The sequence below is a fragment of the Sinohyriopsis cumingii genome, chromosome 15 (assembly GCF_028554795.1).
Source record: "Sinohyriopsis cumingii isolate HCF-2022 chromosome 15, ASM2855479v2, whole genome shotgun sequence".
In the NCBI taxonomy this organism is placed as follows: Eukaryota; Metazoa; Mollusca; class Bivalvia; order Unionida; family Unionidae; genus Sinohyriopsis; species Sinohyriopsis cumingii.
The window spans coordinates 15,979,167-15,996,615 of NC_142975.1; the positions used below are offsets into that span (position 1 = coordinate 15,979,167).

Below are 17,449 nucleotides of genomic sequence, written 5' to 3' on the forward strand. Positions count from 1 at the left end.
CGACATTTCTCATGTTGTTGTTTCTAATTTACACAGGAACAACGCTGTCAAAAATTACAATGTACCATGACGGTAAATAAATAAATAAATAAATAGATAAATAAATAAATAAATAAATAAATAAATAAATAAATGTTGCAACTAATACAACTACTACATACGTTTTTTTAATGGAGTGAGTGAATTGGCTCTTATTCATGATTTTTTAAAATCTATCTTCATTTTCAAAGCAACTGACATAATGTTAATAACCGTGGTTCTATATTTTCTATATATTTATAAATGCACAATTTCATATCGTACTTGCCAAGGAGTTATATATTATTCCTTCAATGTCACAATGAGGCTGATATGCTTATGTACTATATAAAATGGTTGGTATTGAGAAGAGCGAGAGCATTCACTTTAAGTAGTTGTGATAATGTGGCTTTGAGATTGACTGACCAATTTAATGGGGTTTGAAAGCCATTTTTAAAATCACATAAAACAAGGCGACCATTTGCTAAGATTAAGATGCCACTTTTTTCTTTTACTTCGATGGTTAATATTCCTTTAATTAGGGTCTATGAAGTTATTACTCGAGGTGGTGACGGGCACCTGGGCAGCCTTTTCATCCACGTATTGTTTCGTCTTAGTACAGTACTGGTAACACCGATGTATTATTTGATAAATGTAATGAACACACCAGAGTCTCTGATTATCTGGTTCTTAGTGATTTCAGCCAGGGTTTTCGCCATGGCGACTCGCGGCTTTAAAACAATATTGTCGATCCCCACGTTTGACGTTTGCAGATTTCCATTCCGATCTTGAAAAATACAGGCTTGTTTGTGTGGATTACAACAAGGGGAACACGTATCTCAATCAAATAGGCGTTACTTGCTTGCAAACCTGGTTAAATCCAATATGCGCCTTGTCTGAACGCTGCCCTCTACAAGTTCGTTGGTCTTGGATTATTAAACCATAAGAAGACATGTGCAGCTGAAACTTTGGAACTTAAACTCGTCTACCACGCGCACAAGGTCACGACAATAGTACATGTTGCTTCTCACAAAACTGATAAAGTTTGGTCCGCCTTTCTCTTGATGTTTCTTTCACCTGGCTATATCCATACTAGCAGGAATCATTGCACGCACATGGTCATAGAGCCAACGATAACGGCCGTCTGTCAGGGCTGGATTACAAAGTGACGAAATATATGCTCTAAATTTGTAAGTGTCCAACAAAGATTACAGTTTGGGTCATCAGTTAGTTGCCAAGGCTTCAGGTTTTTTGTGTGGGGAGGGCATCATACACTGAGCGTGAGTTAAAGCTGATTTTCTGGCTATCAACTCTCCAGATGTTACTAGAAGATAGTTTCCTGGACATCTCACCATCCCAGCGGAGCCAGTCCCACTGCTTCACCAAGCCCACTGCTTTGACCAGCATGCATTCCTCTTCGACAAAACACACTTCTTTCTGTACCATTGCACGCTTCTTTTTTATTCTTGCTTCTTGCCATTTAGGTCTTTAGGCTTCCAAACTACAACCTTTATGCTGCTACTGTGCCTATCATGTCACCGTGTCTCAGTCTGGTGTCTTCTTTAACAACTGCCGCTGCTGTCAACCACGTCCTACCTGTTTGTACCTCCACTGCTGCTTCTCTCACCTTATCGTGTGCACTGTATTTCAACATCATCATCTGCCTGGCCTTAGTCACCTGGAACTCCTTGGACATTGATGATAGTGGTAGCTGAAGCTTGCTGCCGATTCTTTAAGCTCTTTGGCACTCCCATCCATCGCCGCATATATCTGTTGAACATGTCCTCGATTGCTTCTACATCCGTCAGTGGGACTTGGTATTCTAGAAATGATCAAAGAATTCTTGCTAGAATATCATGCTGATAACACCAGGCATTTTTTACTTCACAGGTAGCCCACTGTTTGCTACGGCTTCCATCCAGTCTTAGATTTGTCACTTCATGGCTGCCATACTCTCACTGTCATTCATGAAGTTCTTAAACCACTTGCAGAGACTCTGAATTTGTTGCTCACTGTGTTCATATCACGTCCTCTCCTTTTTTGAATCTGTATCTATTTTGCGTCGTCTCTTTCTTCATGACCACATATCTTGACTTAGATTGCTTGAATTTTATCCTGGCCCAGCTAATCAGATCTCCAAGATCTTTTAAGATCCATATACCTTCTTCTACTGACGTGGATTTTATTGTCATATTATCCATGAAGGACCTGGTAAGAGCCGGCCGAACTCCATATAACAAAGTGGTCCTCGACTTACCTCTCTGCTGATTTGACGCTGAAAAAGAAACACTGAAATGGTACAGCCAGATACGATGCCAACTTCGAAACTCTGCCATGCTGTTGTACAGTCCGACACGGTGAAGCGCATTTTGAAGTCATCGAGGTAGTGTCGAAGCATGTCCCGGAACTTCTCTGGTACATGTTATTACTCAAGAGTCACGTTCTCCAGCTTTTGTGGAATGCAAACAGAGAAAATAAAGAAGGAGAATAATGTATAGAATATTCACTAAGTTCTGCAAATCTCAAGAACCTAAAGATTGTAATATATGTTTAATTCATTTACCTTAGTATCAACACGTTCAGGTTATACAACAAAATTCTGTTATTGTAACACACTTATTGAAACTCTGTCTTATCAGTTTCATTGGAGGAAGAGACATGGATTTCAAACGTATTGCTATAAATAATCCTCGATTTGTCCCCAGAATATATACCTGACAGCACGCGTATGTCCTATATAGAAGGTTGGATTTGATAGCCTTGCAAGCACCATCTGCGGAGTAGGTAGTTCTATTTATATGTTGGGATTGTTTGGTACATGGTATTGTCTAACCCATCCCTGACCGATTGACAGGTAATGTACAATCTGAGTTGCAGTAGTAATGATAATGTAAATCGATACAAATTTATGCTATAAAACTTTGCATACTTAAGGCTATCAGAACGGTGGAAAAAGCTATAGTGTATACTTTATCTAATACGATATGATTTTTTTCCCCCAACATTTGTATTTTTGGTTATTAGTCAGTACTGTATGAATGTATTTGTTCTAAAAGCTCATGTGATACTATTGGACTGAATCTGATTCATCAAAAGGGAAACTAGCGTTGTTGTTCATTGGCACCCTACTGACATCCAATTAAATAAATTTCAGCGGTCGAAGTTCCTCACGAAATTTCTCTTTTGGGAATGTTTGTGGAACAATTGAAAGTTTGATGTGCAGGAGAAAATAATTCAAGATTTTACTTCATGACGCTACAGATTGGGCGAGTTTACAATTTTAACTGTTCCATTTTACATCGATAAACAGATAAGACGCAGAACACTACATGTTCACACATACATTACACACATATAGATACACACACATACATACGCACGTACGTACGTATTTACATACATACATACATACATACATCTTTCAAGTTGTTCGATCTTATCGACGGTGGACGTGAATGCATATATATATATATATATATATATATATATATATATATATATATATATATATATATAAATTCATAGGTAAACTCACTAGAATGCATATGTATGTAGTGTGTGTGTGTGTGTGTGTGATTTTGATTTTTAACGGAGCTTTACCAATTTTTCAGTCATATCGCTACGACGTCTCTAGTGTTGCAGTTTATAGTAATGCCTAACACTGGGGCATCATGTCACAGACATGTCGCATGATGTCCCACCCAGTCACATTATCCTGACACCAGGCCGACCAGCCCTAACACTAACCTCTTAATGCTGAGCGCCAGCATATTTATGTAAAGTTATCAGTAATATAGGTACAAAGCATATTCATATAGAGTCATCAGTAATATCGGTACAAAGCATATTTATGTAGAGTCATCAGTAATCTCGGTACAAAGCATATTTATGTAGAGTCATCAGTAATCTCGGTACAAAGCATATTTATGTAGAGTTATCAGTAATCTCGGTACAAAGCATATTTATGTAGAGACATCAGTAATCTCGGTACAAAGCATATTTATGTAGAGTTATCAGTAATCTCGGTACAAAGCATATTTATGTAGAGTCATCAGTAATCTCGGTACAAAACATATTTATATAGAGTCATCACTAATCTCAGCAGAATGCATATTTATGTAGTCATCAGTAATCGCAGTAGAATGCATATTTATGTAGAGTTATCAATAATCACAGTATAATGTATATTTATGTAGGTATCAGTAATCTCATTAGAATACATATTTTGTACAGTCATTTGTAATCTCAGTGCAATGCATATTTATGTAGGCAATATTAATCTTAGCAAAATGCATGTTTATTTGTGTATTTTTAATCTCAGTAGAATGCATATTTTTGTAGAGTAATCAAGTCGCATCAAGATGCATAAATGAAGAATCATCAGTAATCCTAATTTTCTTGTTTATTTATTAATCCGCCGTTTGTTTCAGACAGTTATGTTGCCATTGTTGTTATTGTGGTTGATATGTGGCCAATGTCATTGTCTAACCTCCATGACCGGTTTGTTCGACTGGGGTGGCAGATTTCAAGGCAGTTTTAACATTCCGGTAACGACATTAGTAAATGGCTGGGAAGTGATTATTACTTTTTCTGAGCCAGTCTCCATTCGAGAGGTACCTCGCCTGATAATTAATTTTTCTTAAGGAAAGTGCTGTGAAACCGTCTATGTGAATATTTTCAGAACGAATGCATCTGCCAATTAAAAATGTTTATGCAACCTTTCATTAACTCCAGTCATCTGTTTAGCTTTCTATATAGAAATCACGTAGGCACCTTGCATTGTACAACTGTTAATATACATCTAAAGATTGTATTGCATCACTAAGTTCGTTTGTTTTCAGTGTACAAAAACGTCTAAGACATGTTCGACTTTAGAATTATTGCTTGGAGCAAAGCAAACCCAACGAAGCAAACTCACACGGAGTCAATCTTGCAACTTATTCTCTAACGTTAATCCAATATACTGTTGAGGGTGTTCCTGCTAGATTTTGTACTTAAACATGCTTATCCATGAACGAAAACAAAGAATTGCATTATATTTGGGTGAATTAGAACGTCTGACTTAGTAAATAGTGAAAGTTCTTGTCTGTACTCTATGCCTATCAACAAAGACTCGTGTTTCGTTGACCGCAAACAAATTCGAAAACACAGACATAAACAATTAGTGGGGCATAACTATGCTATTATAAAAAAGAAAAGATGATAGGTCAAAATGTGACAGATATACCCCTGATAATTACTAACAAGAAGAATTGATTTCTGATCATAAATAATGACGCATGGGTGATATCTAATAATGGCTCGTCGTTCAAGGTAATAGTAACATAAATATATCAACCTTGGTTTGACTGATGTTTTCACTATTTTTGATCGATATTAGATATAGTACATCTGGACATACAAGTAGTGATAGAGTACTGCTATTTTTGCGTTTTTACATTCTGAATAATATACAAGTCCCCTCCCCTTAAGTTTAAAAATTATTAGACCTGCCAGACATAGAGATTCTTTGAAAATAAAATTAAAAATCCCTAGAATACTTACGCATTTCTATTCCACCATTTTGTATGAGGAGACAAATTCACTAAATTTAATTAAAAAAATCCGCACAAGAAAGACTTGAGGAAAATGTCTCAGGAACTAAAATCAATAGACCAGTTAGAATATTAAAGCAATCCGTGTTCACTAATTTGAAATGTTTCTACAGGACATAAATAATGACATAAAAGTACATCGTAGCGAATCCAATATTTTAAAAAGAAAATAGAGGTGAAAGAAATATGAATGTCGGTATGCAAAAGCATTTCCAATTTCTTTACATGTTTGAATGAGATTAACGTTTGGCCCAAGCTAGTGTTGTTTCAAATTGATATATAATTTTTTTATCTTAAACGCGGGTTTTTATTCCAATACGAGATGAAAACGTCAAAACAAATGAGTTATCTACGAATCTTTACATGTATAATACTGATAATAATAGTTTTAATAAATACATATAAAATACAGTAAGTATTCATTACATGCAAGTAGACTGTTTATAGGGTTTTCTTTTACTAACAAGCATATATTATTTTGGGATTTTAATACTTGCAGGGCATCTACCTCGATTTCAAACTATTTATTTTAAACTGATTAAAGTAATTTCATTTACTAAAATCTAATCAGTTAGTCAGTAAATCACTATATATATATATATATATATATATATATATATATATATATATATATATATATATATATATATATATATATATATATATATATATGTGTGTGTGTGTGTGTGTGTCTCATTATATATTTATCTTTTGTCTATACATCACAGTATTTATTGTTTATAGTTCTGTACCCGACCGTCTGCATCTGTGTGTGGAAGAAGTAGCAAATCAGAATGTATATATTTACATTATCTAGACAACAATGCAAATTGCTGTTAACGACATAACGTTATTGATTAGCACAGTATTGATGTTTACTGGCAGCATGAATCCAAATGTCACACTTGTGCAAACTGCACATAATCGTCTATACATTGTATGCCACTCAACAGGGTACTGGGAAAGGCACAGTTCTGAGCCATTCTGCAGACAGTAGGGTTCATACGCTCGTCAACACAGAAAACAGTCTTATTCTGAATCCTGGACAGACATTAGATCTAAAGGTTGAGGGAACATATACAGGCAGCTCTGCTCCTACAGCAACGGCCCAACTAATTAATCTGGGGCATGACCCCTACACTCTACCACCAGCTTTACCCAACCGTAGGTACCTTTGCGCCACCATTTCTGCATCTTTACCTCCGATGATATTCCATTTCTGTTTAGATACAGTCATAACGTGTCTCGAAAATTCCAAGGCTGTCCAGTAAAGTTTCTATTATAATGACCAGAAACCTATTTGGCTTATGTTTGTCTCCAATTGTTCTTTGCAAAATATAGCGAGCCAACATTTTATGTAATCAAAGCAAAGCCATATATAATGTGTGTGGTATTAGTTTTATCTAAATATTTACATGAAGCCTAATTTCGCTTCTGTGATAATGAACAGCCATGCGGAAAATAGAAGAAAATTTGGGAGATAATAATATAAAAAAGAATCGGAAGAGAAAAAAAGAAAAGTGCGTTACAAGGCGCATTTTATTCTCCCAGCTATTTTTTTTTTCTCCCTCAGCTCTAAATAGTTTACATACATCTAAAATATACTTATGTTGCAAACGTTAATTATAGAAACAGAGCGATATATTATGTTTACATTTATTGTTTCTTTTGTTTTGCATATAACTTATTAAGCATGTCGTCCATGTAACCCCTAACATATTTACTTACAAGGTAAAATATAAAATCCGTTGTCACCGTGTGTAAAATACATAAATATAAATGAGAAGTAGATTAACCTACACATAACTTAAGTCTTGTCCAACACAAACGTTTGATTATTTTCACTTCGATTGCTTGTTTGTTTTCAATAACCATTCACGCGCTCTTTCAGATGATGGAGCAAAGTATAATTACGACGAAGTCCTGATGAAGTCGATCCTATTCTATGAAGCACAGAGATCGGGTAAACTGCCCCCTGACAACAGGATTCCATGGCGTGGGGACTCCGCACTTAACGACACGGGAGACAACGGAGAGGATCTGACTGGAGGATGGTATGATGGTGAGGAATACTAATAGGCACGGACCATAATTCCGAGATGAAGTGTAAATGTGTTTCGGTCGAATATATCAAAATATGTATGTTAGAAAGTTACTACTCATCATCAAGGAATAATTTCATGTTTGAAAGTTTCCATCTGGAACTTATATTTAAATAGAATGAAGTAAATAAATATATGTTTGACCGTTGCAGCAAAAAAATTGATGATCTGATTATGAAAAGGTAAATCTCTACTCTATATTTTTATTATATTAATTCGTAAGTACGCCATAATCTTGACGTTATCTTAATGGCCGCAAAAAGTCTCTGATAATGTGTTTATTCTATTTGTCGTGCTAAGTGCTGATTATATAACTTTTTTTATTCTAATTTCACTCTTAAAATAACTTAAAAAACAAAATACGCACAAAAACATGTTAAAATAGATATTGAACAATTGTATTTTTTAAACTTCTGACCACGATAAATTAAATTACCTTGGAAGCCAAACAGTTCAACTATCCTATCATTCAACTTATGTTTTCATCATCATAATTTGGGGCAAAGCAACATATTGACATCACCAGTTTTTGATTGGGTCCACATGACAATACTGTAGATGAACATGTACAATGACTTAAACATTGTCGCTGTAAACTAGATAAACTAGACTATATATAAAGCATAATTTTTGACCGAAGGTAAATAGAACGTGGACGATAAGGAAAGAAAATTCTGTTCTGAATACTAGGTTAGATAAGACAGAAAAGGAAGTTGACCTATTCTAGTTGTCCTTATCCGAAGTTATATGCTGATCTAGTCGAACAGTCTGCGTTTCGTGGCATTCCTCTTTTCTCTATTGTCTCTTGCTTCAAGGCAAGAATGGACTGTCCGTAATATTTGTCTGTAGGCAAGTCAGATTGTTGTACTTTCTACATTCGGTCATTTAAGCGATTTTAGCTGAGTAAAGAACCGAGATTAAAATATTTAAAGAGATTTACATTAGTTCTCCCTTATATGAGGCTTTAAGTATTACCTGGCAAAATAAGTCGATATCTAGTTCACTAAGTCACCTATTAATTAAGTGGTAAATATGTGATTACTTTTGAATATCAGTGGACAACAACTGCATAACTTGTACGATATTATGCTTGGATATTTAGATATCGATGCAAAATGTTGGTCTACTGCATCATGACAATTAAAACTATTAAGATATCACGTGACAGCTCAGTGAAATGGGATTGGCAGAAACTGCGTCTTTAGTCAAAGTTACATGAGGCTTATACGACAGTTGCACTAGCTAGTCTGTATTGGTAGGTGCGGTCACTTCATGCACTTTGAAATATAACATAAATAATATAATCAAAAGTATATACAAGTGAAGCATCGTCTAGCCATAGTCAAGTTTAGATCATACTAAAGACCTTTGTAACCAGAGCAATACCTTCAGATCTGTTCCCCAGTTTGTATTTACAAAGATTCGTTTCAATTCCTAGTCTTTTTGACTTTGTCCCTGAACAATTAACATGTGAAAAGAAAGCTAGTTTACAGTAAACAATAAACCCCACAAATCTGCATTTTCCACATTCTTCACAACAGGGATAACAGAACCGTCAAGGTAATGTGTTTAGTCAGCATCACTTTGATGTAATGAAAAACGTTGGAGCCCGTTTTATTCTGCCCATTTGCGAGACCTGTTTTACCATACATTTAGATAACTTTCAACAATACGCACGGTCTTTCATAAATAACTTATCCGAATGTCGTTGAAGCAGTCAGTTCCTTCGTTAAAGCATCTCATAATTCCATTAATTTTAGTTTTAAGTTAAATGACGCACATAGTATCGCAAGGAGAGCTTACAGAAAAGGTGGTATCTTCATTAAATCTGGATCTTTCATCTTTCAAAAACTAAAGTTAGGTATGTTGACCCTTAGACTAAGTTGAATAGGTCATTCTTTATGCCATACATTTCTTGTGGTGCCATAAGTTTTGTCCAAATCAAACACTATGACAACCATATGTTCTTTCTTTATGTTGTTGTTGTTGTTGTTGTTGTAGAGTTTGACGCCATTTTTCAGTACAAGATAGGCTATACATGGCGGCCAGTATTTCTGGCGGAGGAAGAACCCTGGGAAACCCCGTGAAGAACCACCGACCCATGATAAGCTACTGGCAAGCTTTCGCAAGTACCCACGTTAGGCGAGCTAGAGACTCGAACCCACGCAGACATAGGTGAGATGGCAGTGACCCAGAACGGTAAGCGCTTTAGACCACTCGGCCACTCGGGGCTCCACTCTCTGTATGAAAACGGCTTTAATACAATCTTCCGTCGTTTTCATTGAAGCGATGTTGTTGGTTATGATATACTTTAAGATAAACTGTATAAACACTTTTCCGAAAAGGTTTCCTAAAAGCATTACATTGGCAATGAAACTAGTAAAGGTAATGCACCAATTTAGTCTTTGAAAACTTTATCAAAGACTTTATAATTAAGAATTAAGTAGCATACTTATATCTTAAAACAATAATAAAAACCATACAAAGTAGGAGTTCATCCATCAATTTATTTTTCAAAAGGAAAGTTTTATTCAATCTGGACAGTAGGTTTTTCATACGAACTGACATATCCTGGTCTGAGGAAGTTAAAAGAATTTATAGGACGTTCAAAATTGAAAATGAAAGCTTTCTGGCGAACGACTGTTTTCCAAATATCGAAGCATTATTAGAAAGGGAAAACTCTCGGACTGCACAGCGATGACATTAAACTTCAAATTCACACTGGGTGTAATTGAGACTTCATTCCTAAATAGTTTCTATTTGTTGCCAAGTAAATGTAAAGTTACGGGAATAGTCTTTCTTCACAGCTGGTGACCATGTTAAGTTCAACTTACCAATGGCGGCCTCTACCACGGTGCTGACCTGGGGCCTGATTGCTTACATGGAAGCTTACCGGGACAGTGGCCAGCTAGATCACATGTACAGCTGTATCAAGTGGCCACTTGACTACCTACTTAAGTGCCATGTCTCCAAATTTGAGTTTTATGTTCAGGTACTCGACTGGGATGCTTCTTACGCATGAGATAATATATAAAACCATTTAGGAATGATTACATGAGTGCCTTCTTATATCAAATGTTGGACATTTTATTTAGATTCTCCATTAATACAAGTTCAAATTTCCAAGAATGTGTTAACTTTGGTTGGCATATGCTCCGTCTTATTTTGCTACATTTGTTATGTTTGTTTTATCACTTCGTCATATTACTACCGTTATTGCCTGTGAATAACACAAATTCGAGTGCCACAAAAGCAGATTGTAAATAAACTATTCTCATCGTTAAATGCTGATATATATATATATATATATATATATATATATATATATATATATATATATATATATATATATATATATATATATATATCTGTGTGTGTTATTCATATGCAGTAAAGGTAGTAATAAGACGAAGTGATACAACAAACATATAACAAACGGAGTAAAAAGAGACGGAGCATATGGCAATTAAAGTTAACATATTCTTATAAATTTGAACTTGTATCAATATATATGCTTGGTTATACGTGTGACACTTTATAGTCTAGAAGAGTGTGTGAAACCTAGTTTCTTTTTATCGTCTTCGTGATAGAGTATTTTGCTGTTCAATACTTTTTGTGATTAAAATGAGTAAATTTCGCACTCGATAATATCATCACATTGTATTTACAAAGTAGTTTTTTCTTCTACTCATGTATTGAAAATAATTTAATAAAATCAAGTCTTTATTTCACAGCAGTTATCAGTCTGAAACTATAACCTTTCTACTGTCTTTTTATTTCAATCAAATTTTATCTTATTATAGGTGGGTAAGGCTGAACTGGACCATAATTACCGGGGAAGACCGGAAAACATGACGATGCCTAGGCCTGCATACAAGATCACAGCTCAGAAACCCGGAAGTGACATTGCAGCGGAGACCGCAGCAGCATTTGCTGCTGGTTACCTTGCATACCACACTACAAGTATGTAATGGCAACAATATGGGTTAGAGTGAGATAGTTATATATGACAAAGTAAGATAATAACTTACACGTTTACCCCTTGATTGTTCAATCTAAGGCACACCTAATTATACGAAAAGACTAAAAGAGTCACCAATCTAGATAATGTATTTAATCATTCCTCTCATTTCTTCTTTTACGATTCGCGTAAGTATCTAATTCAGTTGTTCAAACAAAATGATTTTATGATTGTGTTTTAAGTGAAACTTTGCTTCAAGTAACATTTTGACATATTCTTGTTCAGACAAGACCTACGCAAACGTTCTTCTGATGCATGCTAGAGACCTGTATGAGTTTGCCATTACTTACAAAGGAAAGTACAGTGACAGCGTTCCAGAAGCTAAGGGATTTTATCAGTAAGAAGTTTTCAATATCCGGTCTTGTTATGTAAAGTGTATGTTTAATGTAAATCTCATATACTAAACGGTGTTTGAGATGTTTGATGTATATCTCACATACTGAACGGCGTTTGAGGTGTTTAAAAAATATTTCAGATAATGAACGGCGTTAGACATGTATTTGTAAGTTTCGATGGATGACATAGGTTCCAACAATGTCTGCTATTAGTTTCATCGCCCTGTGTTCAAGAACAACGAAGAAATTCTGCTGATTTTATTTTTATTATCTGAACATTTATTAGTCTTCTAAACTTTGTAATTACTTAACTGTTCAGTTACATGCACATTATGAGTTTCTTTTGCACATTTGTCTCATTTCAATCGAACATTTTAGTCATAGGCGCAAAATATTTTGTTCCTTTGAAATATTAAAGTCGTACAGTGCACACTCTAAACATTTTGATGTTTGCTTTTTATATGTTAATAAAATTGGAGTTGTATGCTTAGTCACCCCTCTGTTATTTCTCTACTCAGGTCATATGACGCCCAGGACGAGTTATGCTGGGGCGGAGCCTGGATGTATCTGGCCACCAGGGAACAGAAGTATTTAACTGAGGCAGAGAAACATTACGAAGCTGGTGCAGCATGGGGTCAGTCCTGGGATGAGAAAAACACTGGGTGTATGGTAAGTGCTTTGTAACCTTGGTAATGTGACTGATGCACGAAAGGTGATCTGGAATAGATGAAAACTGTGACTCCATTTAATTTTTTGTACGCCTTGTTTGTTTCATATTATTATCAGTTGTTCTTTCTTTCTTACCGTCTATGTTTCTGTACGTCTGTCTTTATTTATTATTTGCCATAACTGCTCCATTAGAACAAAAGCAAATATCAGACTCTCTCTCATACATGCACATCCGCACACAAAAATCAAATGCTGGTAAATGTGTAATTATGCATTATGTTCTGATGAATCAATTGCTGAAGAATACTGCAGGCGTATTTTGGTAACGAACATGGATAGGTATTTTCTGTTGTATGACAAATGGTGTTTTTCTTCACATCGACTCTTTACAGATCAAGAATTATTGTCATCACACCTGTAACCATGTTGTTCTTGTGCAAGTGGATAGGTGAAAATTAACTTGATATTTTAATGTGTCAGGTACTAAACTAGCATTTTCTTCTTCTTATGCAACAGGTTCTTTTGTACAAAGTGACCCGTAAGGATATCTATAAAACTGATATAGAAGCCACATTCAAGTCTTGGATGCCAGGGGGAACCATTCCCTATACTCCCAGAGGACTCGCTTACCGCCTCAACTGGGGATCTCTCAGATATGCATGTATGCCATCAACGTCTCTCTCTCTCTCTCGATGATGATGATTTTCAAGCAATTTTAGTGATCTTTTTGAGTTTCATAAGAAATTAGATATGTTAGGGACAATGATCCATGACCGTCAAGAATAGATGCTAACAGAAGCTGCTTCTGAAAAGAACTGGAACAGACTTTGAAGGACGACATATTCTACTGTCTTACTTGCATTTCCTGATCTTTTATCGATCCAAAACTGCAATACATGCGCAAAGGAATCGATTATGATTTAATTTCTAACCTTCACAATTTAGTAAACATATTACGTAATCACTTGATGTAGCTCTGGCATGGTTAGAAGGTTGATAATTCTGTTCTATTAACTTGTCATTCATTCCAATAAACTTCCTGACTTTTTAAATTAAATTTGATTGCTTCAGTTTTGCTTTCACAAAGCCTTGTTCTATAACTACTTTTGTTAGAAACGGAAACGTTACATTTATAGCATCGTGATTGCTGCTTTATTTGACAGAATGTATCATTTTGAGATGTGAATTTATAAAATGGCATAATAACAAAGTTACAGCTGAATCAAAGAAGTTTGCCATTACAAATATTTCAGTAATCTTTTGCTAATTTTATAATCAGTGTTCTTCTAACTATTAATAGAAAAAATTGCATTTATTGGGGTATAACTAATTACATTGAAGTGAAGATTGTTAAGTAATTTTTCAGTCCGAACATAAAATTATTTTTATACATGATAACTTTATGGAAACGTTTATTGTTTAAAGAATTGAAACATCAACAATGGTTTTGAAATCTCCAGCATTTTTTATTTTCTATATTTTATGAAACATATAATTACTAATATGAAATCAATCGCAGAAAAGTGTATATGTTAATATGCAAAACAACATAAAGATAATAATTGGAGCAAATGTGTGAAAATGAAAGCTAGTTTCTTTACAAAAAATGTATCCCGCGGCCATAGAAAAAAACAAGACAAAATAGGCAGAAATTAAACAAACTTTTGGTGGATATTGCCTCGCTAGGCAGCAAATATAGATACACACATATTCACACAATCAAATATCATCCCCCTTTTTAAAACCCCCACACCCAAACCATCCAAACTTGTAAAGAGAAAAAAGTGAACATGGGTATTAGGAGATTTGTTTATTTTGCTTTCCCTGCATACTTCTCTCAAAGGAATTTTATTCATCGTGACTTTTTAGAAATTATTACATGAAAATAAAAGACTTCTTAAATGTTTTATTTCAGCCAACATGGCAATGCTAGCACTGATGGCGGCGGATGAAGGCATCCATCCCACAGAGTACCGACACTGGGCTCAGTCACAGGTACATTACGCTCTCGGTGACACCGGTCACAGTTATGTTGTAGGCTTTGGTGTGAACTCCCCTACCCAGCCTCATCATAGATCCAGGTACGACTATATTGTTTGTGACGCCATTTCTGTTGGTCGTTTCATTTTTATACGATTGGCATATATTATGCATTGAGACAAATGGATTGCAAAAGTCATTTGAGCCTCTGCTGTCCGTCTTCTACTGCAAATATCCCCCTCAATGTGTTCTCTACTTGAGGTATTTAATTCAATTATTAATTTAGTTGCACATTGAGAAATTGAAAGCGTGAATAGCTGAGATAAGTATCCATAAATATTTGTATGTAATTCAAGATAGGGTACATTTATTACACGGCTACACGGTATAAAACGGTTCGTTATTACAGCAGATTTTATTTCTTTCTATCTGTTTACGTGGACTTGAATATGACTGGCGATTCTGTTGATATCCGTATGAAAATTTGTCACCTTCAATATATGAGGCTAACACAACTTCAGAATAACCTCTAAGATTTTTCTCTCGCAGTGACGACAACTCTAACAAGCACCGCCAGCTTTACAATGTAGGAATCACACATGTCGATCATTAGTCTGTGGATATACTGAATCTATTAAGCAGGTTATTGGGAGATTTCGTATCACAATGGTTGATATTTTCACTGTAAATAATTATCATGTAATTTTACCAGATATTGAGCGATTCAGTTTTTTAACAGTCTCCTTACACTGCATTTATGTTCGATTCTTAAAGATTAAAACGTTTTAAGGTGAGTGGAGATTACGCGAAGTGTGTTCTCCCCATCTGAAAAACGGTATAAAAATGGCTTTTTAAAACATGGGACTGAATAAACACAATTTTATTCAAGTTATCACCATATCATCAATGAAATAATATACATACATATTTGCATGTAAAATATTACCTACTTAACACCAAAACTAAAGTTCCAAATCTTGCCGATAACACAGTCACTTTTAAGTGAATAAGTGTAGACAAGCATGCTAAAGATTCACAGTCAAAGAGGGGATGCTACTCTATGTAACTATGTTCAGCATGGTACTCTAGAATTTTTGGGATAATGTGCGACAACATTGTATTCTTTGTTTTATGTACAGGGATCTGCTTAATTGGTAATCCGAAAATGGAACATGTCGATCATGATGAGATTATTTACTTTTTTGTATTCCCTTTTAGTGTCCTTTTAGCCCTTCCACAGATAAACTTATACCTTACCCTTTTGAAATATTAATGGAATCGCTATTTTCCCAGTTCTTGCCCCCTAGTACCAGCGCCATGTTCAAATCGAGAGCTTCAGCAACCAGGCCCCAACACTCACATCCTGTACGGAGCTCTTGTAGGCGGCCCCGACCAGTCGGACCATTATGAGGACAGAAGAGATGATTACGTAAAGAATGAGGTAGCCTGTGACTACAATTCCGGTTTTCAGTCCGCGGTAGCAGGTAAAATAATGTAATCCTCAGAAGAAAAAAAACTAATTTCGCTGTCTTTTTCATTCTTTGTCTTTATTTAAATTTTGATTGTTTTTCAAAAACATGGTGAGATGGTGAGAGATATTAGTTAATATTAATTAATTTTCTCTCTAATATTTCATTTAATCCCACCGTCTCAATTTCTTGCTTTCAACCTGTATTTTTCATGAACTGATATATAATATCGACATAGCCTCTTTTTCATATTTTCATCTATGATTAGCATTTGCTATAATTAACGTGTACTCTTCTCTGTGTCTCGTTTTTCTGTGGTAATTTTAAGAAAGGTCTGATGAAAAACTATATTACATTTGGAGGAAGCTACCAACAGTAATTATTTTATATCTTTTTATCTCAAACTGTCTTTTTTTGAATTATGAAGGGATAATTAATTATTTTCATTTCCTTGTACTATAGTCTTCCTGAATATATTGTGGCTTAGCAACTATGTTTGGCATTAATAAGATTATGTCAAATATTTTATTAATTTATAAGTAGTCTGTAACTTTCTGCTTCTATTAATGCAAATTTGGTCCATGACTAGATGATGAGATATAGGTTTTCTTTTTGTCTTTTACATTATATCTATATATTTGTCCTAATTGGAAACAAAAACCAGAAACCCAGAAACGCTATGCTAAGATAAATTTACAGTTGGACTGAAATATCCAAGAATGAGAGTTAGTTAAGCAATGACACAGACAAACATGTACGACTGAATACTATTAGTCACAAGGCTTGTTTGTCTAATTGGTTAGAGGTCAATTTGAATCACTGATAAGCTGTACTTGACTGACAGCTGTCAAACCGTCAATTGTAACACCTAAGGAAGACATAATTGTGAATTATATTATTTGATTGATCTACAATTGAAACAAAACGTTGGTACTAAATAATCTAATTCATGCGCTTCGCTTTGTCAGGTCTGAAGGCGGCACACATGCGGGGACAGATGTAATGTGGACTTTTCTTGTGGTTTGTTATTCTTGTGATAAAGTATTAAATATTTAAACATATAGCTTTTCTGTATGTATGATATATTCATATTCATCTGATACTAATATTAAATTCTCTCTCTCTCTCTCTCTCTCTCTCTCTCTCTCTCTCTCTCTATATATATATATATATATATATATATATATCTTTTCTTTTCTTCCTGAGATTATTCCAACTAAATATATGACCTACACCAAGATTTTCTCAACTCTTGATAAGA

At 34.9% G+C, this 17,449-nt stretch overlaps 1 protein-coding gene across 2 annotated transcripts; it reads left to right on the top strand.

The window, feature by feature from the left end:
- Positions 1-2,741: 2,741 nt before the first annotated feature.
- LOC149781311 (uncharacterized) lies at positions 2,742-17,245 on the top strand. Of its 2 annotated transcripts, none has more exons than XM_089934734.1 (12): positions 2,742-2,872; positions 4,449-4,631; positions 6,566-6,776; positions 7,504-7,674; positions 10,522-10,706; positions 11,518-11,677; positions 11,961-12,072; positions 12,589-12,739; positions 13,256-13,400; positions 14,655-14,820; positions 16,013-16,203; positions 17,157-17,245. In XM_089934734.1, exons 2-12 carry the CDS (start codon positions 4,455-4,457, stop codon positions 17,189-17,191), a joined length of 1,704 nt encoding a protein of 567 aa, XP_089790860.1. In that variant the 5' UTR covers positions 2,742-2,872; positions 4,449-4,454; the 3' UTR covers positions 17,192-17,245. The 2 variants fall into 2 exon arrangements, with proteins under 2 accessions (XP_089790860.1, XP_089790861.1); XM_089934735.1 differs by having other exon boundaries at positions 2,774-2,872; positions 4,453-4,631.
- Positions 17,246-17,449: the final 204 nt, after the last annotated feature.